Source organism: Apostichopus japonicus, chromosome 3, assembly GCF_037975245.1.
Source record: "Apostichopus japonicus isolate 1M-3 chromosome 3, ASM3797524v1, whole genome shotgun sequence".
Taxonomy (NCBI): Eukaryota; Metazoa; Echinodermata; class Holothuroidea; order Aspidochirotida; family Stichopodidae; genus Apostichopus; species Apostichopus japonicus.
The window spans coordinates 6,117,206-6,145,182 of NC_092563.1; the positions used below are offsets into that span (position 1 = coordinate 6,117,206).

The 27,977-nt window shown below is 35.2% G+C and overlaps 1 protein-coding gene across 1 annotated transcript in view; it reads right to left on the minus strand.

Annotated features, from left to right (window-relative positions):
• The window catches only part of LOC139961504 (uncharacterized), a 74,614-nt gene that overhangs the window by 22,474 nt on the left and 24,163 nt on the right, over positions 1–27,977 (minus strand). The window contains exon 2 of the mRNA XM_071960709.1: positions 17,022–17,219. Within this exon, the coding sequence (XP_071816810.1) occupies positions 17,022–17,219 (198 nt within the window). The remainder of the gene's footprint in view (positions 1–17,021; positions 17,220–27,977) is intronic.

The window sequence follows — 27,977 nt, forward strand, 5'->3', positions numbered from 1 at the left end:
ACTAATATAATCCAAATAAATGCAATGCAACAAATACTAAAGGAAATAGTACAGTACGAACGATGTAACACAGAAAAAAAGAAAATAAATGAAAATAGGAAATAATTCAATGTTATATATTATTCTGAGATACAATCTGGTACATTATATAATAGTGCATTGCAATGTATAATACAACGCAACGTTACTCAATGCATTGTAATACAATGCATTACAATGTAATGCAATGGGATACTATAACTTGAAATACAGTATAATGCAGAACAGTGCAATGCGATACAAAACGATTCGATGCAGTACAATAAACGGTGCAATGTGATACAGTACACTGCAAGACAATACAAAACGCAGCGCCATATGGTGCATTGCAATACAGTACAGTACAACACAATGGAATGTTATCTTATAATTTGGAACTGAACCAATATCATTTGATGATTGGACTGTGTGTTCCAGAAGTACAACAAAACGCCTATGTCAAGTGTTACCGACCATCCTTGGTAAACCTTGACTAACTGCATGTGTACTATGGAATGGTTAAAGAAACAGTAACATGATTCTAAACTAAAATGGTTAAAGCTCTACCCAACCAATCAATCTATGTCATCGCTAAATTGTTGCTCTCTTGTTTAGATTTTGTTACATCTAACGCTGTGACAATATGCAAAGACCATCTTAGCGCAAAAGTAACTTATTAAAACTATCGTCTTGAAGAGAATCCACTGGCTTATTCAGGGTCAGTTTCTGTGTGTGATTATAGATCGACAGGGGAAATTCGTACTTTGACTGACCACTACTCCATTAATTCTGTAGTGGACCGTCCAGGCGACAGGCTATCCCAGACTAAAGAAAATATTCAGACCTTCATTTAATCGCTATCTTAAAGGGAACCAGATGCTCCATACATCCAGCTGGTTTCTAAACGCAAGAAGTAACAAATTGTCGTTTTCTCGGCGGGTGTATATAGCAAGAACGGATGAAACTCTTCAAATCAAAACGTTTTCTCCGAGCAAGGTTCGATGTCTCTTGATCTGCAGCCAGTTAAAATTAATTCTTTGCATTAGAATACCACGTTGATCAGCAGTGCATGTTTCAAAATTAACGTTAAACTGAAGGAAAAAACTATTCAAATTGCTTACGTAGGTAAACTTATAAACTTGCAAAGCGTCTAAACTTCTCTATCCTTGCTATAAACGGGATCCTCCATCAAAGACATGAGGTATATGCAACGTAAGTAGTGTCACGTTAAGATATGCCTTTGGTCTATGGTCACACTTACATTTTTCACCTCGTCAACTAACATTCATGAAATAAAGGAACGTTTCAATCGTTTAAATTTTGTTGATGATGTAAGAACTCGACCCCGAAACTATGAGTATGGAACTCGTAATATCTTCATGCTATGATTATGATACACATGCGCACACTGGCCGAGGTACACTGCATATTGATCTGTGGGAGATCATTGCGTCGGGTGCAGACATAAGATCATCTACATAGGATAGTACAGTGCTTCATGATAGCTAAATTCTGGATTACCCTGTGTATTAGTGTTCGATGCTATAGGGCGTGTCACACATGTCATAGCTTTTGAATTTCGCATTCTATACTTTTTAACTTATGCACGTTACATTTAATGAATCCGTATGAATTGATAGCCTATATGGCTCTAAACCATAATAGTTCTCTTTAGTAAAACAATTCTCCATCATTTTCTACATGACAATGTTCTACAGTTATTGACGATAGATCTTGCTATCACGTTAAAGATATTTCGGTGGTCTAAGCATCTGAAAACCTTATGGTTAAATCTCAAAATATATATGATACATATATACATTCTCACATTTCAAATATCGTAACTTTTAATATGCACTTATTACATTCGAGTCAATCCCTTTAAGGTTGACAGAATCCCGGTTTCTGTTCTGACCTAGCGAAATGAGCTGATGCCAAGGAAATGCCAAGGGGATTTTCTCGACTGTCTGGACGGAAACTGACCGTTCTGTGCTTGGTTATTGACCTGGCGCTGTGATCAAAACTATATATATATTTCTAAACCTATCGTAGAGTTTACAATCATGTCATATAACACGCAGAACGCTGATAAGAGACATTGAAGCAACAAAAGAGGTTCTAGTTAGGTCTTGACTATGAAAAGTCCAAATCAAATGAGACGGATGGCTAAACATCTATTCTCGAGAAATTGGTGTTGACTGTTGTTCGGGTTTCGTTGTTTTGACCTTAAATTAATCGAAAGACCCTACCCGGAACCTCAAATAATTATCTGTGCTATCTTCCTACGACGTATATTCATCGAGTTTTACCATGCATAGACATACATATACACACTATAAAGTTGCAATTGTATTTGCAAATGCATGCTGGTGGAATAAAGATTACATCAAGCGTTCAAATTTGCGCATGTAATTGCAGAGAGAGCATGCAGTCATTTTCTGAGAGACGAGGTAAATAAAATATATGTGTCGTGCCAGAATATAAACCCAAACATCTTGATAACCAGGAATTGTTAAAGGGTTCGGGAGTGGTATAAGATCAACGTATCGACTCTGCGTTAAAAATCGAACAATTATTGGACGTGGACTTATTGGCTTAGATAAACTAAATGTTGCTTTTTGTTGGGTTTCGAGTACAGCTTTTTCTGCATCGCATCTCAAAGAGATAAAAAATATCTTCCCTATCTGTTAGGGATCTTTATTTGTGCTTAAGTATGAAGACATAATTAGCAGGATGAGGGATGGAGGGGGGGGGGGGGTGGGGAGAAGTTATGAGCTAAAGCCAAGTGGGATTAATTAAACATTTAAGATAAAAAGTTGCATGTGTTTTTAGAACACTTTGAATAAGCCCGATTATACAACATTTTAAATCACATAAAGGAGCACTTTTATCGATTCATCCACAGATGATGATCTCCAGGAGTGAAGAGGTCATAGACCAGTTTGATGAGAGCAAGCCTAGTTGATGAGGTGATAAGAAAATGTTATGGTTTAATCAAGGGTGGTACAATCTGTCATTCCTCAGTGAATCTAGGAGACACAAGATGAGTCTATTAAATGATAACATATTAATTTGTACCTTTTGGTAATGTTTGGTCTCCCCTTTTTTGCCTTCAGTAGTTTAATGAGGTGGTTTCTTCTGTTAATTTTGAACTGTCAACTATAATCAAGGTAATTCGATTGTGATATGATACAGCAGCTGGGTATTATCCATTTCTAAAATAACAAAACAGTATTACACTTTCTTTCTGCAGATTTCCATATACAACGGGTAGAAAAGTTAAGTAGGCCTATAACTTTCCAAGAATAATTTGAAAGTAAAGTATCCATGCTTTTTTTTTTTTTTGAATTTTCTTTAATGAATAGTCTAGAAATGAATTGTTTATTAGCTTCAACCGTTTAGGAGCAATGTTTCATAAACTATGTACTATTCTAGCCAGTGGCGGCGGAACCGGGGGGGGCTTGGGGGGGGGGGCTCAGCCCTCCCAATGAAAAAGTTGAGGGGGCAAATGCATGATTAGCCCCCCCAATATTTACCAAGGCTCCGAAACGTACATCTGCCCATTTTCAATGCATACTTGTCGATCTGTCCGATGCACACGTATACTATATGGTGTAATAATTTTCGTTAATACTGGGGGGACCCTCGGCTCGTCCCCTGGCTATAGACCACATTGTCACCCCGTGAAAAGTGGAAGCAGTGAGTGTGAGTACCGGTAAGCGCAACACAACTTTGTCTTAGGCCAATGACTTGCCTCATTTCAGCCAGTTCTCCAACATCCCATTACTATACACTCAAAAACGTCTTTACGAGTACACTACGAGTTATAGCTACTCTCTTAAAACACCATCGAATATACAAATTACAATGTTTTTACAAACTTTTACATGTAATCTGAGAAATTGCAGGCTTGAGACCAATATTTTAGGGCTAGGTATTCGCAGCATAAAACACTCGGGAAGTGCCGTTTCCGGCCATCTGGGGGGTTTGAAAAACCCAAAATTTTCTTGTACGCTCCGCGCCAACCGATGGTGGCGCTCCGCTTAGATAGTCTCCACGCATTAGCCCCCCCAATAAATTTTCCGTTCCGCCGCGCCTGATTCTAGCTAACTATATTTGCCGCTTTCTAGCTTGATTTAGTCTCGGCTAGTGTCTTACTCACAGTCATGCTCATACTCACTACATAACAAGGTCGTTATTCATGTGCTAGCCTATAGTGTTCTGTTGTGGCTCACATAAAAGGCTGGATATATTTTCTACCTTAATGTGTATTAGTGTATATATACCTATGTAATCACAGACATGAACAAACCACATTATTAGTCGTTCAATATTTTGCACATAAAGTCACTCGTCCTATTCTTTGTAACGTATCTGTTCATACATTGGACTACTCTGCCTCAAACTACTGTCGTGTATCGATCTGGCTAGCCATATATAGACGCGACAACATTTTGCACGGCTTCTTCGTCGCTTTTATCACGCATTCGACGTGCTGTCGTATCTTAATAGTCTCCAAGACAATACTTTGGTAGAATTAAGAAACAGATATTTCCAGTGGTTAACGTTTCCAAGTCCTTTGTTAAATTATATCATGTTCGATTTGAATGTCAAGGCCTTTTTTTCCGCCGTTGCTATATATATATATATATATATATATATATATATATCACTGCAATTGTAAGAATCGACCGACATTCAAAGCTTTATGATCGCTGTTTTGATGAAAAATTACATATCTAGTAATACATACACGATCATCCAAAGAAGCTCAACGTTAATAACTAGGCACACACGAAAATCGATAAAACTATTATGTATTCAAAAAAGCAAAAAACACCAAAAACTGACGAAATATTATATGATATCTGCAACCATTGTTTCTTTGTCTTAATCTAAAGACCTTTTTTTCCCCACTAGTTACGTGCAAGATCTCTTGAAAAGATAGAAATGATTCGTGACATTATGATCATGAATGACTAACGGAATAATGCATATATATGATCGCTTATTATTAGTTAAGGTTATATAGTGATGAACAAACCGTTTGAAAATGAAATAAATTTAACTGCAAATTTGCTATTCTATTTGCCCTTTTAATGTGTTGAACTTTCCATTTTTTCTACAATCAATATGAGCTGACCTGTTTATTCATAAATAAACCTCGCATCCGCCAAAATTTGTTTTAGAGCAATTGTTCCAGTTTTAATAATGTTCGAGTTTTGCAAAAAAAGAGCTGCATATGGACTTCGCGAGCCAGCTCGGAGCCAGGGGGAGATTATGTCTCTGGCCTACCCACTCTTTACAAATTCATGGTCGGTAGGACTACATTATCCGTTATATCCCATATTTCCCTGGCCCCTCACTGACCCCGAAGTCGCATGTATATATGACCCTCATTCTCTCTTCAGGCCTGTGTAGATCAAACAAGAAATGCCTATAAAACTGCAAATTTGTAGTGAGATAAATATACTGTTACGGAAGTCTATTAAAATCACACCATGCTATAGACGACGACGTGTGCAACGACCAAAAGTTTGAAAATGAAAAACAAAAGGAGAACAGGAAAAAAAAAAGTAGACAAAATGTAGCATTATTCTGAGTTATATTTATAACCACAAATGAAGCATTGCAGAGTGCACAAGTTAATCGGTTTCAAGAACGGTTTACCAAACGACGCGGATATATTTTGATTTTATTTTATTATTAGGTATAAACGCATGGATGTGTTTGCTAAGAAGTTCTATTTTTGTGTCAGGATTGACGAAGGCGAGTGTGCACCCCCACACTCCTCTCTGGATCACCCCCCCCCCTCACCCTTGGACCATTTCGTTAAATTTGCTGGATTTAAAATTCCTCTGTATTGAACTTAATCAGTTAATTCGATAATTTGATTTAGCCAAATAGTTTTAGCTAAGTAAATCTCTTAGATTGAGGGGTTTGTCCAATTATGTATGCATATTAGTTATCCTGGTCGGATTGCCACAAAAGTTACGACCGTGCAGCTTTAAGAGTGCAGGAGTATCAGGTTTCTATATTGCAAACTATACCGACACTGTACCTGTTATATCGAACAATACTCTTGTGCGTGAAGCCTATTCCATAACTAGTAGGCCTATACCTTGAAAAGCATAAAGAATTAGCTATGTCAGCCTAAAACTGCCAAAAGCGAACAAGCAATTTTTGACATTTACTCAGTTCACAATCAAGTTCACCATGCCTTAAACAGGCAGAACGTATACGCTTTTGATCTTTGATATTCGAGGTAAGCTGATGTATATCCATGTTTGAATATGAACCAAAAATTTCAATTCTTTTGCAAACTATTATTTACACTGGTATAGGCCTAAGTCTCGCGTTTATTTTTATATGTGATATTCTGTTTGTTTACATGTATCATTCGGATATACCCGTTTATAAAACTGCAAATTTTGATAGAGCTTTATTGTGGACGAAATATTGGGTTAGATATACAAGAATGATACACACATATGCATATATACATATATATATATATATATATATATATATATATATCACATATATGTGTGTTATAACCTCACGTCGAAGGAATTTCGAGCTGGTATGATAGCCTACAGATGAGATAGCCAGACGTCTGAGGGCCCTCGACTCAGCACTGGCCCAGGTAAATAGTTAATATTGACAGACAACGAGTAATACTGTTCATCTGTCGGCAATTAGAGGAAGAGGTCGGAGGCCAGGGTGGGGTTCAACGCATGTCCCATATGAATACATGTTATCATTACAATGTCATAAGTAATTAATTATTTTCGCTGCTTCGCCTGTATATACGATATCTTAAGCTCCCTGTGTTATAACACTGACACACATTGAAGTGGTTATATGATGGTATGTATGTGTGTGTGTGTGTGTGTGTTTCATACGCAGAAAGAGGTTCCGATAAAACATAATCAGATCATAACCCAATAATAATAATAATAATTGTAATAAAAACACTAAGATAATAAACATTCATTCGTTTCGTCAAAATATTTAACATGTGCCCTTGACAAAATAGATCCTGCAAGTCATATCTAATCATTGAAAGAATTGCGCCTGTGTAATAAATACAATACAATTTGCATACAAATTATTACCTCGTGTAAAATTTATGCAAATTTATGAATATCGATAAAACACGTGATATTATATAGGGAATCATAGTCATCAAATAATTGCAATTTTTATTATACATGTTAATAAAAATTCCTCACTGTATAGTGTATGCAAAATTAACGGTTTCGTGGAATAAAGTTCACGCTGATTCAAAATATAAATTGTGGGTATACGGAACAGAATCAAAGATGGCGAAATATGCAAATTAAAACTATTCCCCTTCGGCGCCAATTTCTGTGGAAAAGTGTAGGGTTGATAGTCGACCTATCTATTCGTGTTTTTTCGATGAATTTTTGAAATTTACAGAGTTTAGAATTTTGGATCATGCATGTTAGGCTGAAGAAAACGGGCGGACGTGGAAAAGTGATATTCCCACATTCCTATTCTTTACTTTTGCGGTTAGTTAATTTTCATAACATTAATTTAATTTAACTGTAAATTACGCATGCGCGTTCTCGACATCGAATGACGTCATATCAATCAACTGCAGGCTCGCGGTATATGGAATTCCAAGTATCCGTAACTTTTCATAATGGCGGTATGTTTTCCAGACGATATATATGTCTGTTAATCTCCACCGCCCGGTGTGAAGCTAAACAATATCACAAGTCGTGATGATGTTTTGATGGAATATATCTTACTTATTCTTCACACTAAACGGGGTTATGATTGTGTAAGTAACTTAGTGGTATGCAAAATCAGACTATGATGATTTAATAAATAGCCTTTGTGTCAAGTGAGTGCTAGTTTTCTAAGTTCCGTGACATCCTATTATAACGTAATATAGCACGACCATAGCTCTTCACATTTTTTTTTGGGAGGGGGGGGGGGGCGGTGGTGAAGTTTCCTGTATACCACTGAATCACTCACAAGATGAATGCATTTGTACGGAAGAAAGACAATGCTAACCCCAAAGATGTTGTTTCAGAGGTTTAAGTGGTTGAGAGTTTAGTTTAAAATATAAAGAATCAGAAACTTATACACAATATATAATATACCGTATAATATTTTTGGTGTCCTGTTTGACCAAAGCCCTTAAAAAATGCACTTCAGTAAGTGACCAGTACACCCCCCCCCCCTATAATATACAGGCATTTAAACTATCTGCGTCGGTGTGTAACTAAAAATGGCATAATTTCTGCTCGGTAATTATAAGCTCTGGAAGTAAATCCACTTTATTTTTTAATTTAACAAACCTGGCGCCTTAATTCTGAAATTATATGCACGCTTCGGACTTCAGTAAATGCAAGATACTTAAAGATGCAGCTGTTATGATAATAAAATGCATTTCATCCTTTTAACCTTATACTATATCATCAAACAATTTTTCAAGCTAATTAAATAATGCATTTATTAATGTAAATTTAATATCCTGAGGGCATTTGTTTTGGTTACTTTGCTGTATTGCCTACTTCATTGTCTTCATTGGGAGATATAGCTTAGGGACTAAGAGTGACCAATGAATCTCATTTAAAATTTCTGTTTTTATAGCTTACTTTAAAGGAGTGTGATATGTCTTACGCTTCTCGGACGTTTTGCTAATATTATGTACATTATCTTTTCTTCAAAGGTACCACTTAATATATATATATATATATATATATATATATATATATATATATATATATAGTAAACAATAAATGACGATATTAATCCATCCATTTGTAAGAAATGGTGTAGCTATAAAAAAGTTATTGGAATAAAATTAAATAATTGAATAGGGTCTGAATTATTCTTGTTTGTACTTTTGTGGCTTTGTGACAAAGCATAATGTCCATGAAACAGCCATCAATTTACATTATTGTTCGTTTTTAATTAAAGGCCTGTTGATCGGTGCCCCCCCCCACTCTCACATTTACATCAGAGGTGCACAAATTCAACAATCAAAGGGACTATTGTAAATGACAATATTGAAAGAAATATAAGCCTCTACCTTGGACTAACTAAAAGTCCGTACAAGCAGTTGATATTTGCATATACGAATTGGGGTTGTATTCGCTATTGTTATTAACTATCGAAGCTAACTTCCGGTTAATTATGACCTTTGAACATAACATGAATTTATGGAGAGGAATATTCAATTAACTTGAGTAAATTTGCTTGGAATTGAAGAATTCCTGCCGAGTAGACATTAAATTACGTCGGTAAGGCATGATTGATAGATCAATTAATCGAATAATCGACAGTACTGTATACAATAAAAAGCAATGTCTGTGTAAACAATATATCATACCAACATATACAATTAAATAATTCGAATTCTTATACTGCTTTAACTTCAAGACGATATATGGACAGATTTCAAACATGATTTTTCCATGATTGAATCGCTATACTTTTTACACCTTTCTGAAAATATAAATGAATAAACTCGGCATTTTCATGTCCCCAAGGGCAACTAAACTAATAATGTCTCAGCTCATTTCAGCAACGGATGAAAGAAGTCTATCAGTAGTAGCCGTAAAGTTGTGGTAATCATTTGAGCTGTCATTATACGCGTCTAGGTTATAGCTGAAATCGTTGTTGATATTATTTTAGATTAAATCTCATCCCATGAATGTCTTATTAATCCTTTGAGTATCTACATCATTGACAGAGGTATGGAATTGTATATGGTCTGGAAAGCTCGCTTTTTAGTTCGAAACGATAAAAGTTCCTTAGACAATATAGAACGCCACTATAACAGGTCTTTTACGGCAAAATTAATACTAATATTATCATTTGCTTGCCGTGTCCACTGACATTATTTTGGCAAGTTTGAAATTTTTACATCAGACCATTAAATAGTTTACTAATTAAAAGTTACTTTAAAAGTTAAATAGGGTGGGTGGGGGTGTTTGGGAGGAGTGAGTATAGGCATCGAACCCAGAGTGTGCTGTCAGCAACTTATCAAAGCAATTAGTGTGTAATTACCATCCCCGAATAGCAATCATTAATTTTCAGGTACGACAGCTGTTGTTGAAATTGAACCAACAACCAGGTAGATGAAAAATCAATTTCTTGGACAATCAAAAGGACTGTTAATTTCGAAACGCTCTTACGGGTTTCTCATCTGCAACTCTTGTCCCGGTCTTATATAGTCTTCCTCATGTGTTTGTATATTCGTAAAAAAAAACCACGACAGTATTCTTCAAACGTGAAAGCACACTGTACATACGTGTAAGTATTTACAATTATAACAGTGGTCGACCACTTACGCGAAATGTGATACCGCTAACATTATACGCGCCAACTGTGGAATGACGATACAAGTCGTTAAACCGCGCAGACGACAATGATATATTTACGGATGTAATTCTGAACCATTCAAAATAGAGTGTTAGGATGAATAGCCTATCTAGACCTATATATAGATCTACTACCCTGATAATTATTTCCGTCTACACCAAAACTATACGCTGTACATCAAATTTGCCCCAGGGTATATCTACCAGACCATCTCGAGTAAATTGGACTGGTCATCCAGACTGGATGTCTCAAAATACTTGACCTGTCTCATTCCTCCAGAGTGCTTTTCCCGCCTCGGCCAATATTTTCGATAAATTAACAAGTTGGTAAAAACGGTGCAACTGCACGAACACGCACTATACATATACTAGTTGTAATGAGTAATTCATCGCGCCTGTCCATTTGTTGGTTCTTGAATGATATGCAATGAATGCATTGCAATGATGCATACTGTTCGACCAATGGTGATCTGTAGCCTGTTCTTAATTTCTTGTAAACAAAATACCCATTTGATAATTGCGTAAAAGGAATAAAACCAAATTTAGATATATGGTTGATATAAGTATTTTGATATTTATAAATATTTTAATTTTTCTAAGGCTATTTGAGTATTTAAATCATTGTTTGTTTATCTGCATTTGATATGCATCTATAGATATACCGAATACTTGGCAGACGAAAAGTTGTCAATTTTGTTTTTTTCTCAAGTTAAAGAATCATTTTTTCTTTCCTCGAATTTTCTAACTACCATGATGAGTACTTTTGTATTTATTTCAAATCTGAGAAATAAATATAAACACAGCAAAGTTTTAGAGATTATAACACAGCTGGTCGGTATGTGCATATATACTGTAGCTTGCATATAGTGGAAGTCGGTAAGGGGTACCATTACACACACCGCAAATTTCAATAGACCACGAATATATAACTTCATAGGGAACTCCCTGATTTAACATATTTAATTTTATATAGTCTAGGGATACATTCCATATTTTTTATTCATATTCTTCATGATGTCATGTGCATACGTAAGAACTCTGACCATCAATATTTGATGAATCCTATTCAGACCTTCTATGACCTAAATATAAATGCTTTAATCAATATGATCGATCAAACGATAAAAGGGTTTCTGGGGCAACGAGAACGTATGAAAGGGTATACTCCTCGTTGTTCCTATTCATTCACTGTATACTGGTAGTTAACGATCATACACGTTTAGATTGAGAGAAAAACGTTTTGCTAGATTTATAACACATATATAATATAATATATTTTGATTGTGATTGAACTAAAGATGAAGATTTGAAATAAAATGTAATAACTGACGATTCTTAACACTTTTAATGTTAATATATTTCATGACCTGCATCTTTCATAAGGTAAGCAAGAGATACAAAAATAAATTTAAGGGGATGAAGGAAGATTAATGAGATAAAACTATACGTGACTATTTCAGTGAAGCATATATAGTACGCTCACTTGTCTTTTAAAAGCAAATCTGAATCTTGTAATATCCATCTAATAGTGAATGGATTATTTTCTTTTAGCCTCACTATCTGCTCTCAGACTTTTGATTTAAGAACATTTGAAAGAGGATAAACATGTCTTAAAGAGAAGCCATTGGCAGTTGACATATACATATAGCTATATAATTATCACTATAGTATGAGGAATTTTTGAACATATATGTGAAATCATTTTCACCTCCGCAGATCCTTTATACATATCACACATTGTTTTATTTTTTCGCAGCTTGGTCAGTAATGGAGAACCATCAATATTTTCAATATGTACAACCTAGTGAGAAAATAGCCACATCTCATTTCGGAAATAAGATGTGGAGAAACAACTCTATGAAGTTGAGTAAACCAAACGGAATCAACGCCGCCAGTAGATTTTCTGTCCAAAGTAACTAAACATTGTGAATGTGTAAGAGGCATCCGATAACCTGGACCAGATGCACTAATATTAATTCCGAAGAAGCTCGTATATCACAATGTTAGAATCTCCAAACAACTGCCAGTGTTACGCTTATTAAACTGCCCAAACAAAATTATGCACTTGTCATAATTGTTATTATTATTATTATTATTGTTGTTGTTATTATTATCATTATCTTTCTTTCTAGCTTACAGTTGCGCCATTATATCTGAATAATTCAGTAGATTCTTCAACACATCACAATGACCGCATATATACTAGATGTACATTTACCATGCAGTCCATAAGTACATATCAGAAAATATAACGTTAGGTTGCTAACGTTTATATTATGTCAACAGTGAAAGTTAAGACAGCTAAAAAGTCAAACTATATCATTTTAATGAAGAAATTAAAACTAAATCCCTGAGCTTCAAGGAATGCTCTTGATGATGATAATAAAGTTTGTACCATCTTTATTTAGTACCTTTTACATTACGGTATCAATACACACATCGCCCGAGATAGGAAATATCACAAATTTGCATGGTTACGAATTTGTACTAATTCGTCCATATTTTTGTTTAAAGTGCATCGACTGTTCAAACAAACTCGAAGTTTGAAAGAACGCAGTCCATGGAATGGAATTTTTGTAATGTTTTTGCTGTGGATGTGTACGTTAACATGACAACTCTTCATGCTGTAGGCCTATCACCTTATGTACTATAGACTCTTCCAAATAGAAAAACCCCATTCATCAATCTTGAGATTGAAATATTGCACACATGGTCCGTCTATACAAAGAGACACAAACATACACACTGATGTACACGCAGACAGGTATGGACGATTGACGATACTAAATTACTAATTACAGCTCACTCTACAGCTTTACTAGCTCCAAATAATTATTATTGTTTTTGTTTTCTCTTTTTTCAGGAACTTTACAAATTCGTTATTTCTTCAAATTGCGATCGATTTTAAAAACAAGTAATCAAGTCTGCATGGCTTGAGGCGTTTGTCAAACTTGACGGAGTGGACACTTAGGCCCTATTAATCCGCGGTGACTATAGCCTTTTAAATAAACTGGTAATTAACTAAAGTTTAAATAAAAGTTATGAGTTGATTGTTTATAGTGGTGTATCTTGTTGTATTATTACTATGTATGTATTATTTCGTACTATTGTCACTAATTGGCATGTCCGTGACCGCTCTTCTCTGTGAATAATAAGAGTTTAATGGAAGGTCATTACATGACGCCGTCACCATTAAAGTAGTGTATATAGTAGTATATATATATATATATATATATATATTTATTTATATATATATATATATATATATATATATATATATATATATATATATATATATATATATATATATATATATACAAGACTTTTGGAGTATATATATATATATGAAAATAACAGGTTGATATAACGGGCACTTTATAAATCCTTTTTTGTACACATCCCAAGTTCATCCCAAGACCTATTTACTATATGTTAGTACTAGGGGGTCGGAGCAAGTATTACGCTTGGAAGTATCGTTTGAATATAAATGTTTAACTATTAGGACTAGTGGTACGAGTAAAGAATGTTTCTGTGTGTGATACATTCAACAACACCAATGAATTGAATGATATCTTTACTGTATCGATATCACTTTAAAGTCGCCCAGAACGTGAAGGTTTATGTCGAATAAGTACTTTAAAACGTAGACACAACGTTTATGAACAATATTAATGCGCACAGCGTCCTTAGAGGGCAGTTCCCGCCTACAGTTAATGAATCAAGCTATACAGTAGCAGACGACAGCTTGAATGAACGCGAATGAACCGCCCTGGCTTAATCGGATGAAAATTAATTTCGAATATTGCTGGGAATTTTACATACTAATGAATGGAAGTGGATATACTTCGCTTCCGAATAGTACAATTCCTACAGTTCAAGGACAAATAAACCACAAAAACAAGGGTCTAAACGATCCGAAGGACTCAGTAAAGTGAAAGAATATGGAAAGCGAATGACTAGTTCAAGCACGAAGAAGTACATTAGTCAATTTTTTTCCAAGAACTGACGCTGAGTTTTATAGACCTACACTATATGCCTCGATACATCAATTAAAGCGTTGCATACCTTTCAAAGGAAAGTCTATTAAGTGTTCGGAATTAACCCATAGGCTATGTATATATGTATATCCAATGTACCAATAACTTTAAGCCTAGCTTTGTCGTAATGTAAACAAGAAACATTAAGCCAGCATGAATGTTTGCCTTTCATTTGAACACGACTACTAAAATTATCGCTAGGGCGATTTAACAGCGAACATTTGTAGTTTATCGGTTAGATTTCTACAAATTCCTGCAGGGGAAATGTGACTAAACTGATTTATTTCATCAGGAAAGATTTAAAAAAAGTGTACATTTGGGAGCTATATCAGAAACGATTACAAGACTCTCTGAAATTGATGCGAACTGGGGCTATATATACCAATCAATATATACCAAAACCACGACAATGATAAAATCGCATATATTATGAAAAGCAGAAATCATATAAACGCGTATTAGATTTCTTTTTTAACAACAGGCATGTTTAAGTTAAGTAATTATAATTCTTTTTATCTGCGCTTGCGACTAGAGTTATAATTGTTATAATTATAAGAGTTATAATTAATATAAGAGTTATAATTGAAGGAAACTTACGCTAGATCTAAGTTGATATTGAGATACGATAAAAAAGTCAAATTGGCAATATTATGTACAACCATATTACGTTAAGGATAGTACAGAGCATGGAATCACCACAATGTTATGTATGCATCTATACGGTATATTTTTCATTGTATAACCGGTTTTCACGAATTGGAAGTACCGGTAATATATTTTCGCCGCTATATTGATTGGAGTGAAAAATGCCAACAGGAGGAGTTACCAAGAATGGATACCCTTTTTACCCCGGCTACTATATATACAAGAAGATGCGCAGGTTTATAATGAGGTTCAATATTTGCCCTCTCCGCGTGTGAACTTACGTATATTACCCGCCCTATTTCTCACGTTTCGATGGCTAATGACTGTATTGAATAAGTAATGAGCCAACTGGCGACAAAATACAGAACGACTACAGTGTAACCTAAACTTAATTGGAGGAGATGAGGTTAAAAGCAGCAGAAATTTAGGAGAAAGATTTAAAAAAAACAGAAGAACAAAAATACGTAGTGTTGGCAGTCCGAGCGAAAAATATAAAATTAAGTAAGGTGTAAAAAAGCGTTCTTTATTTTGTCCCTATAAACACAACTAAAGTCATATCAAGTAGTCGCCTCGTTATAGAAGTCCCCAACAAGCGAAGTGTGATCCCCCCCCCCCCCCATAAGTTAACCAGAAAGTGCACCTTACCGCAAAGGATATAGTTTGGCCTATAAAGTTGTGCATAAAGAAGAATCTAAATTAGATGAACCGAATAGTGCAACGTTCGGTGGTTTCCATCTGGTAGTAGAACAACGTTATAAAGGTCTTGTAAGAAACAACCTGTGGTAGTATGTGAGATGACGTTACAGAGGGGATAAAATGAGCGGCAAACACTGTTGTTATTACATCTTACCCATTTCTGTTGGAAACCTATCGTATTAAAATCAATTCCTCAATAACAGCGAATTCAACTTCCCTTTATCAAAAATAAATGTTCACAGTGGGTAAAATAATTCTTATAAACGTATTTATATAGGTAATCAACACTGCCCGCCCACAAAGATTCTAGTAGTCCAAATAATAGCCAGTGATGTTCATATCTCAACAAGCATTTTATTTGCCATGCACTCCAAAAATCATTTTGCTTCAGTGAGACATTTAAAGGTCTGCTATATAGAACCAGATTCAATGTCTGTCAATAATTTGGAGAGTCAAATCCTTCAGGGAAGTACTTTTGAAAAGCTTTAACAACAATTTCTTGAAGGTTTATAGTTGACGGAGGGGAGGGGGTCGGAGAAATACTGATGACCACTAAGGCAGGCAGGTCATAGTGTGATCAAGTGTGTTAATATTACTTAATATATAACTTTAATCATGAAATATGATAAGACCACACATTCTATTTGTTGGTCATTTCGACATTACATTACAAATTCACGGTAAACATAGACACCTTAATACGACTTGCCATATTCTGTGTAAGTGTTTATAATGAAGTATATAGTTAATATGTCATTGCATATTAACTTCCATTGTATATATAACAACTGTATATTGTCATTGTATTGTAATTGTATATTGTCATTTGTATATATAACAATAAATAAATATTTAAAAAAAAATCAGTTTGACAACTTGATAACAACATCACTTATGGAATCTTGGTAGTGAATTTGGGTCGAAAATCAGACGGTATAGTCTCAAATCAGAGCCGAATTCAGGTGGTTTTACACCCAATAATTTGATAAAATAGAGATGAATGAAAACGAAGCAAAAGAGTGTAACAAATCATGGTCCATTTGTATGGTCAACAACTACAACTACCTTCACCATATATCTGTGTCCACGAATATCGAATGGAAAGCATGTACAAATGAAACTGCTAACTTCACATTCATTTATCACAGAATCAACTGACTACGAAACATTAGGTTGATGCAAAACATTAACCGAGGATAAGAGGTATATTCACCCCTCATTGGTTGGGTTAAAATACATAATTAAAATATGCAGTACTCACGTGAATTCTTCAAGCGGGCCTGGTGACCCGGAAGTAAAATTTCAAGGTCACGTAAACAGTCTGGCGATGGTTCTTGCTTTGAAAGATCATGTAGTGTGGTGATCCCGTATGAAATAAAGTTGGTGAAATAATGGTCCAATCCGTACTCTTTCAACCATCTGTAAAGCTCAAATTGTGGGGAATTTGTGTAAGAGGTTGCTATGGAAACGAAAAGAAAAATTACAATTAAAAATAGAATCTACGATAAAATGGATAATAAATATTCCTTACCCTTGTACAATATATAAATATATATATATTATATATATATATATATATATATATATATATATATATATAACGTTACTGAGCTATTTGTAACACTGCTGGTTTAGCAGCTGTGGCAACCGCAATGTAGAATTCTTCCAAAGTCAGTCCTTGTTTAATGATAATAATAATACTGTGCAAAGTCTCCCATAAACTCCTCTTTAATAGCAATACAAAGACACAATTTTATGGCGTTATTCAAATAAATGACGGATTTTATGCCGCTTCATGACGTGTTTTCCAAAGAAGAAAGATTATGAAACAGTCATCACTTTTAATTCATCTTACGGAGATGATGAAAGTCAAACATTGCTGTCCTATAATACTGTTTGCAACAGAAACACATTCACGACACATTCCAAACAAAATCTCCCAGATATAGTTAAGAGATATTATTCCATAGTGACAACAGACAGAACATGTCTTCCCGAGCAAAGTATATATCGTCACGAATTCTGAATTTCCAGAGGAATTTCATGATCGGGAAAACATTTCTTTGCTAAACCTGTTTGTTCATCTCAAAAGACATCAGTAAGAGGTATACACCGTTAAGTGTGGGTGATGTTCTTTAACGCATTGGTTGCGATACACTAAGAGGCAAAATGTAACAGGATTGTCTTGGAATGTAATAAAAAAAGACATCGGGTGGATGGTTCATACTGAGCATGCGCACTGACATCAGTACAACACTTTAAGGAACAACTTGAGTAGAGGAACATCATAAAGATTACGTGTTTCTTAAAGACTTAGAAGTTACCATCATTCTTATGAATTAATCTGAAGAAGAATTATGACAGCACCCTTTCCCCCTTCGTCAAAAGAAAATAATATTCTGATTCAAAGGTAAGAAAGCAAGCCAAAAAAAAAAGGGATCTTGTTAATAGAGAATTATAGTAGACACATAATAATTTCACTTCTATCATATTTAATAACAGTTAAGTTCTTTTGATGTCAACTTATTATCGCTATATACATAGAATCAATGAGATCCAATAAACGAAATTAGTGTTAAGCTATTAGCGTTTTGTTTTGAATTCCAACATTTGTTTTATATAGTGCAAGTTTAAATACCCGCGATAATAGTCTTGTTCTCGTACTCGTTCACTTACCCTAAAGGGAATTCGTACTGTACACTTACTCAACTGAACACGGTAGTGCATGTACTGGAAGTCATACATGCGACTGTACAGACAAGGCCATACATTTCTCAACCAACAAGTTTAACCAAGTTCTTAAACCAAACATGTCTCTTCGAGTTAATTGTGTGACTAATTAAGATATTTGATTGTTTAGCTAATATGTATTCTCTAAATGAGGTCATCATTTCTGCATACCACATTGTTAACATCTGTGTAGTTCCGTGACCGTTGAGGGTTAATATAATGGGTGGGTATATCGTCGTCATACGTAGGCCTACATATACAGCCTATATTGATAAAGATCAATGTCCAATGGTGTGTTTTTGACAAGTTGACGTGGATAGTTTACTCAATATTTCGTCGTCATACGTACATATGCAGCCCATATTGATAAAGATCAATGTCCAATGGTGTGTTTCTGACAAGTTGACGTGGATATTTTACTCAATAATTCGCAAAACTACTACCTTTAATATTTCAGTGTTTATCTGGCATTATTTATCTTGGATATTTATCTTCTACTGGATATTGTCATCATCTCCATCTAGAATCTAACATCAAGAGTTCGTGCAGACAGTTAAGTCACGAAATTTGGTAAGTTGTAATGTCAAGTTTATTTTCTTTGTATACATGCACGCAATAATCTTCAAAATATTGAGATATTTCATTTCACTGAATTTGTCCCCCTCTTTCTCTTTCTCTCTCTCTCTTTTACTCACACACACACATACACAGAAACATACACACGAAAATGCACAAGAATTAATATTAAACATATCCGTTTCATGGCGGACTAGATCATACAGGATGTGAGGGTCAGTTACCTGCAAATACCAGAACCGCAAATTGTACGTAAATAGGCTCATTTCGGAAGAAATGAAACTAACGCACCACTTGTAGATCTTAAGATACGCATGGCAGACTGTATCTTGATTAAAAAAGGAATATATTTCATATCATTTACAAAAGAATTGGTCATTTTTTCGGTGCTGTCTGCATTATGTTGTCATTAGTACTTATTAAATATAGTAACGAAGTTGGTGACTTTACTTTACCATTATCTGCAACCCTATTTTGTTCTTGTTATTTACGTATAAACTAAAAGTGTTTAAGTCGATTTTGAACCACGTTTAAAACATCTATACCATTGAGAACATCACCAGCTGCAAATGACAAAAGAGGAATCCTAACAACACTTAAGTTGTGAAAATGTAACGTCTTACTACGTGGTAAAACAAGTTTAACATAGAAATTTTCTATGAAGCACGGTCCATCTAGTATGAAGCACAATTAATGTCTAGGATGGGGCTGTTTGCTCAACAAATTTTATTAACATGCACATACAAACAAGAACAATTGCACAAGAACATCTGGTTAAGTTTAAGTAAATTGATAACTAGAGTGGGATGTAAATAAGAATCGTCAAATATGAATGAATTATTTCCTTAAATTTTAGCCAATCGAGAAGGGTTGGGTATAGCTTCAAATATCGACAGCTAAAACGCCTTCCAAGAATATATCGTTAAATATCATAGTTATGCGAGTCCTGGCCTATTTAGAACTGACAGCAGGGTATGAAAACACTAGTCACCGTCAATCATTTGACGATGTATCTTAAACTTCAAATGAATTTTGACAAATGCATCTATGTTATTTACAAAAATAAATGAGCAAACGATGTTATAAGTTATTATCATAGTATTAAAGAATTTAAGTAAAGTTTTGTTAATCACAAATCAAAAGGTCTCACTGTTATATTTAGATGATCAAAATGTTTATATGGTCTCAAGTTAATTCGACAAACTCACACAATATATAGTATATGTATAGGCTACCGTATATCATACACAGTGAAGACTACAATGCAGTATTCGCACGCGTAATATCATCACCATGACAACAACATTCAACTGTTTTCATTTGATTAGTGTTAAGCAACTATATAGGTAGACCAATAACGTGCCTCAAAACGACAAATGCACATGGCCTGTTCACTCTACATGTGACCTTTTATACAAATAACCGTAACCCATGTTCGAGTTTTATTCGTGGTGAAACGATAGCCCCAAATAAACCGATGGTTCTGCTACATTTTATATTAGACTCCATCAGTATAGATTAACCCGATACAACTGTCTGTTCTGTTAACATCCGATGTATCCCGCTGACCTTTCCTCGTCAAACGTGATTTACGTATTCTGCATTCCTTGACAGAGGCCACTAATCATCCCACCAAATTACTGCAAAAAGTTAATTGCCTGAGAGCGATTCGCACCCTACGGAGTCAGTTCCAATCCAATCTTTCACCTCTAACCCCCCAAAACAAGCTCTACAGTATACTAAACTTTGGCCGCATTCATCTTTACAGTAGATTCATCTACTGTAGATACACCGGTTAGCCTATCACATGACCTCGCCTAATAGAAGTTGCCTAACCTGTGAAGCCGAAGCGTTTCTTATAGAAGAATTAGAGATGTATTGCAAGTTGGTGTATTTATGTTAGTGGGTTGGTCTATAAGACAATGGTCATTTCTTTTATTCTTTTCTTCTCTTTTTTTTTTTGGACAGGGGGAGGGGCTTGTTTGTTTGCTTGTTTTTTGCAAGTAACAACCGTAATAATGTAATTTACAACAGTTCAAAGCTATTTTTTAAGAAACATTAGTAATGTATTACCAGGTGCTTAAACTATTCGTATTCAAATGATTTGACTGCATTCAACGTTATATTTTCTATATGATACTTTATTAAGCCTATAAATAACTTACACAGACTGGTATAATGGGGACAACTATATAACACAACGAAATATTATTCAAGCTAAAAGCAAATAAACAAGTATCATTATAAACATATTTCATTGTCTGCATTACATTGAGAAAATCAGACGTATGCTCATAGGTTATTGATAGGAACTGGATAATTTCTAATACAAATGTTACCAAAACATCTTTAGATGCTTTAGTGAACGCAAAATAAAATTCAATTATGCAAGTAGAAAACCAAAGTACATGGACTTGTTGTTCTAATTGCAAATTCTATTGCATTCTGAAAGAAATACAAACGCCTACACGTTCGTTGAAAATAGCTAGTATTTCGCAGATGTCGTGTAAAGATAAACTGGACGCCTACTCCTTTTAACGTAGTATAAACACTTGATTATAAATTACCAGAAGCTTCTGTAGGTAGGCCTAAATATAGAAAAGTTGAAGAGCCTGACGTTTCTATCCTGCCTGGATCTTCTCCAGAGACAACAGTTTACGTCTGAAGAAGATCCTGCTAGGATCGAAACACCAGGCCCTCTTAGAAGTATACTTTTCAAGTATAAGTAAATTAGGTTTAACCGGGAAACCACTAAACAAATATATAAATAGTCAGTTCCATCAAGTATTTTATTATTATTATTATTTTCAGCATTTAGAACGCTGTTCACACTCCAAAGAGTGTACCATAGCGTGTACAACTTAGCCCTGGTCATTGGTAACTTGTCACACCTACACACCAAAGTGTGCACAATTCAATCAATCTCTCCAGGGGCACCACAACCACGTGTCCCCCGGGGGACTTCCCATAGGGTGCAGCCACAAACCGGCGCACGCAACTATATTTATACACCTGGGTGAAGAGAGGCAATGGAGATAAAGTGCCTTGCCCAAGGACACAACGCAATGATCTGGCCAGGGCTTGAACCACTTGACCACAACGCCCATTTGTGATAATTGTCAAAAGGTAATGTTGTTTTAGGTACAGTGTCAAGATAAAAACAGATATACAAGTGTCGATGACATTTGACGTTAATCTGACAAATTCTCTCTAAATATGTATTTATATACACTTTTATTATCTCACTAAGTTATATTGTTTTTAATTCTCAAAATGTCAACGTATATCCACACGAACCAGAGAAATGTATAAGTGTTCAAGCTAATACTCAACGTCTATTAGTATCAACATAACTTCTCATTTGATATTTCGATTGTACACATAACATTGCATAGAACTCGGTACAAGACACGCAAGCGTTTGCAGCTTGGCATGAATAGTCCATGAACAAAATAAAGTCTAAGTTTTTCATGGTAAGACACAATATATTAAATATATAATAATATGACATTATGACATATGAAATTATTTCTAAACGTCCGGTTTGCATATAAAGTAAGTCGCGTTGATATCGGTTAGTATACATCCCTGGTATTTAAACTTGTTTTCTACTTGCTGACTCCAATGTTACTTTTATCGTCTTCGACGACCTTCCCATGGGAGTCGCGGAATTTTATTTCTCTCAAAAGGGTTTTATGAGATGTATGGATCCGTTGGTATAGTTTCCGGGTCTAGTGTCATTTCGTTTAACTTCGACTGTGGTAGTTTAGGAAGATGCCTCCCCTCCCACCCTTCACCCCTCCCTTACCCCGGGGTTCTAGTTACGCTTCTATATTGCTGCCTTGAAGTGTGCGCGTTTCGTCTTCTTCTATATGCGATCTGCAAGGAGAGTGTATTCGAAGATCCCACGAGGACATACCTTTCGTTCTTGCTTAAGCTTTCGGCATTCCATGACGACCACGATTCATGAATATGTATGACTTAAATCAGCATGCTGCTTTAATTAAAACATTGAATTCAAAACAACGACTCACGGAAATAGAATTGAAGATGCAAAAAAGAATACACTCGATTGTTTGTTTTTAATATTGGGAGTTTCCCCTTAGGGGTTAAGGAAACAGACAATCGTCGTGTCTGGCTGGATTTTTTTCTTTATAGGTCAGAGTGGAATGAACTGAGATGACACAGATAAAACCTGCTTTTGTTGTTGTTGTTGTTGTTGTTGTTGTAAGAATCAATCTAATTCAATTACTCGGTGGGGTACGTTGAGCGATGAACATTTCTTCGGTAACATTTTCACTGTTACATCATAATGTTAAAACGGAGATGCAAACTTTCATTAAAATGGGGGCGCTGGACTTTGTTTAGAGCTTACATGTTAACTCGATAATAAGATGGAAGCGATTGTCAAAAGACAAGAAAAGAAAACAGAACATTACTTTGAATAGCAGTTATGTTTGGAATATTATTGACGGGTGAAAAACTGTCACGGATCTCGGCAGTAAACATGTCAATAGTCACTGCCACGTGTTTGCTTTCAAGTAACACGCTTTATTTGTTTTAGGATGCTTTTGAAACCAACAAACAAACATATTGTTGTTGTGTGTTTTAGCGTGTTCGATGGTGAAGGACACCACGCCGAAAATGCAAGTACATATCTTAAATTGAAATTAATTCATTAGCCAAAAGTATGGAACATTTGTACAAAGTGCAAATAATAAATAGAATCATTGTGCTCAAATATTTTGATTTCAGATATCAGGACCTTTATTTGAGGGCAAAATGTAGGCCCCTGCATGTTAGTTTCCGCAACACTGGCAGAGCGCTGTCCTTTTCTACCATAGAAACTAAAATTAGATACAAAATATCCCTAACTACTGACCCCAACATAAGCAAATAGATAGGCTTTTCACTTAGAAAGCTACTTAACACCCTATTCGGACATTTATTATGTCAAATGTATAGCAACATGCACCAAACCATGTTAGTGATAGCAAACTACATTGAGCTCTTCGACTGTACGTGTGCATGTTTTAGTACGCATGCGTAACGTTGAAATATGTCGTATATCAATCAACAAACTTGTCTTGTTGAATATGTATTTGAACGTGACGTGTTGAATATTCAGGTACGTGAGGATTACGGTATATATTATATTTTAAATCATAGCGCAACAGGTACACGTGCTCGTAGTATAGCCTTATATAGATTACAGACGTCATGCTCATAGCGCAACAGGTACACGTGGTCTAAGTATATGTTAATATATATGTAGATTTCATTCTCATAGCGAAGTTGAACGTTCAATTTGAATACATATCAGTGTATTTATTCAGTGTTAGATCCAGGACTTTCGGAAGAGGGGCCAGTATCGGTAGATTTCGAAACGACTACCGAGATAATAGTGGTGCATAAGAAGTGTATGCAAAGGAAGAAATGCACGCGCTTAAAGCGTGCTGAATCTTTTCGTTATTAGGGCCTACATTGTATTGAACTTATGTAATTATATTTGTTTCTTTGTAGCTAAATTTTAGTGCTACGAATTTCAGAAGAACCCACCCCCCCCCCCGGGTGGGCGAGACGCCTCCATTATTATCTACGGTACCAAACTGTTGAGAGAGCTCCTTTTCGAGCCTAATTGCGCCACTAATCCAGATTTAATAAGAATGTATGATACAAACCGGTAAGGACCATTTAGTCTCCTCTGCCCTAGCTTTAAGACCTGCTTTAAAGTTAAACGATGCCTCCCATGTGAAATGAGAATGGGGCCTCAAATAGTAATCATTTTACATGGTAGAGCAACAAAGGCATCATATCAGATAATTATAACCAGAGAGTCATTGCTCTTGAATCACGAGGCAATTACCATCCGGTATACTCCAGAGACCTACTCCTTAGCTTAAGTCGACGACTTATAGTAAGTCTATGATGACGACATAAAATCGCCAGATGTTTAATTGTTATGTACAGCCACGATATGTTGTAGCTTCAGTATTACTACAGAAACACTTTTGTATGTTGATTGCGATAAAATATGTTCGATTTCAAATATTTGATATCAACATTCTTCTAATGCATTTCATAGATTGAGGCTAAAATTTTAAAATTTTGAAATTTTACTATTTACTTTGTACATGTCATTAGCAATAAAAAATATTGCCTGAGTATCAAATCGTTGATCTAGTCTGATGTTATTAAATTACGGACGAACCGCAGAAAAAAAAGTTTGACGTTAAATAGATATGTATCAACTGTAACTGTAACGAATAGCGGCTATGTAGTATACATTGCACATTCGTGACTCACTCTGGTTCTGTATCACACACAAGAAGCCATTTCATGTTTCAAACTGGGCATGCGCAAAGTGAAACCGTAGGTGAAAGTTACGGTTCGCCTGTCCTGCAGTACTAAAAATAGGTACTTTTAAGAAAAGTCAACCAAGATGGAGCCTCTACAGGTGAGACCGAACAGCTTGATCCACTCTCTGCCCCAGTCGATCAACTACTTACCGAGTATCTGATACAGAACAGATACTACACGTGGTCGACGAAACCTCTCCCAATTCCATGAAACATGCGAGAAAATATTTGAAAATTATTTGATAATATATATAAGTCGACAGTGACGCGAAACTAAACCACCCAATCGCCGCTCCCCCCCCCCCACACCTCTAAAAAAAAGGTGGGGGAATCCCTCCATGTAATTGCAGGTATACCTTACACAATGTATAGACGGATATGGCATACGGTATATGTAGCTATATGTTCCTATATCTTGATCTGACCCGAACTACGACGTGCGCATGCGTATTTGGAAACAGAACCTGGTATAAATACACTTCACTTTCGTTAACAATACATTCGTCTAAAAGTGTAACGTTATACGATATAACCCTGTTCTTCGTTTCGCTGTCTATTTTTGGTTTTTTAGTATGCAAGAAAATATCTTCCGGCAAAAAATGTTTTGACCTATCGCAGTTAGGGATGTTCAAATATCAAAGCTTGCATGTTCAGGATATCAAAATAATAATAATAATAATAGCATAATCCTCCATAACCCCCTCCTGGTCCTCTCACTAAAGTCTGCTACTGGTATAATTCTCGATTGCAGGGATCAAAATTGTAAACAAAAACATACAAATATAGCATAATCTTCGAAGATATACTGAAAATGTAATCCTGCTTTATATGAAAATAATTGAAAGTTTAAAATACTTAATGAAAATAATGACTGATTGTTTTAATTCCTCAAGTGAAACCGACTGCATGGTAAATGACGCCTCTGTTCTGTCAACAATTCAATTTCATATTATTGAGATTATTAAGTTATTAATATGTTGCCATGATTGCTTGTACAGTGAGTGAAGCTACAACATACAGCTGCGGGATTTTATTACCCGGATGACGTCATTTTTAGTCAACTTCTGTCGTCACGAAAACTAACGATGATTTCATTTCCAACGTTTAATCAGAACAAAGGCTAAGAAGCGGGCGGTTATTTTGAAGATATTCCATCCACCTCGGTCAGAGAATACACAACGGTTTAAGTCATTAACAGAACAAAAGGCATGAGTTAGCGGTTACTACTTCCAAATAGATGGACCCATCCTGCCTGGTAAGTTTGGTCTATAATACCGAAATCGGCCTTTCTTAATTTTGATACTAAAGCGTCACGTGCGCAGTGTGGATAGCAGGACCGCGTTGTGTATATTGAAAAGCTGCATGTTGGTCTATATACCAGTGGCCTAGTGGTTTTTTAGTTTGTTAATTTTCAAACTTACCGTATTCCAATCTAAAACAACAGTTTTACACAACCTTTGTTCGATGATAACAACATTATTGATTTTTGGTGGTTATTCGCTCAAGTTCTTTGTTTCATATGCATCCATGTAAACTTGACTAAAACAATAGAATTATTGGCTTGACTGCCTTTTGTATTTTAGAAAAATGAGAAGATAATGTTTCGATGCACTGTTTGAATATAGTGTGATTAGGTTTTATGTGTAGTAATATTACATACTTAATATTTGCAAAAGTGTTTTAATACTTTCCTTTTGATTTCTTGGTCTGATCCTTATTAATATGTTCGTGTCCTTTTGTGTTTGTGTTGACCTCAAATTAATATTTTCTAGACCTTTATGACAGCATGGTTAAAGAACTGGAGCTATCATGAAATGCGGTCATAAAGCTATCCAAATAGATCGTACGCGTGTGTTTCATACATATATTTACTTGTTAACTCTTTTGATAACAAAATATTAATCATATTAAAATATTAATTCGATGCGAAACCAGTTTTGTGGTGTTATAACTTTAAAGAATATTGAAAAGTCACGGTAAGTTTAGTAAGCATGAAAAATAGGCGCGAAAATGAATGTGATTGTATATAGACGGATGGGATCCGTGATTTATGCCTGTAACCAAAACTCAAAGAAAGATATCATGCTGCACGCATAATATTTTAATATCTCTGTTGTGTTCTGGCAATGTGTTGTTTGCTTATATTAAAAATATCAAGTAATTTTATCATTTGTAAGTATGGAATCTGTAAAGCATGTATCTCTAAAGATAATGACCTAATACAAATAACAATCATAATTATAACAATAATAATAATAATAATAAATTAATAATAAATTAATAATAATAATAATAATATCCTCTTGTTGTGGGGGACTTTCATCAAATCCATCTCGTCTGAGAAATATAAAAAATAAGGTTTTAAAACGAGAGGGCCGAGGGTGGGGGGGGGGGGGAGGAAAGTTATGTTTAAAGTCATAGCTATACTATGTGTAACATTACGTATGCAACGAGCAACGATAATATTAATGTTGATATTTTGATAACCCTTCAGACATTAAAATTTCATCAGTCTACTTAGTCAAGCAGACAAACCATGTACCTCAGCTAAT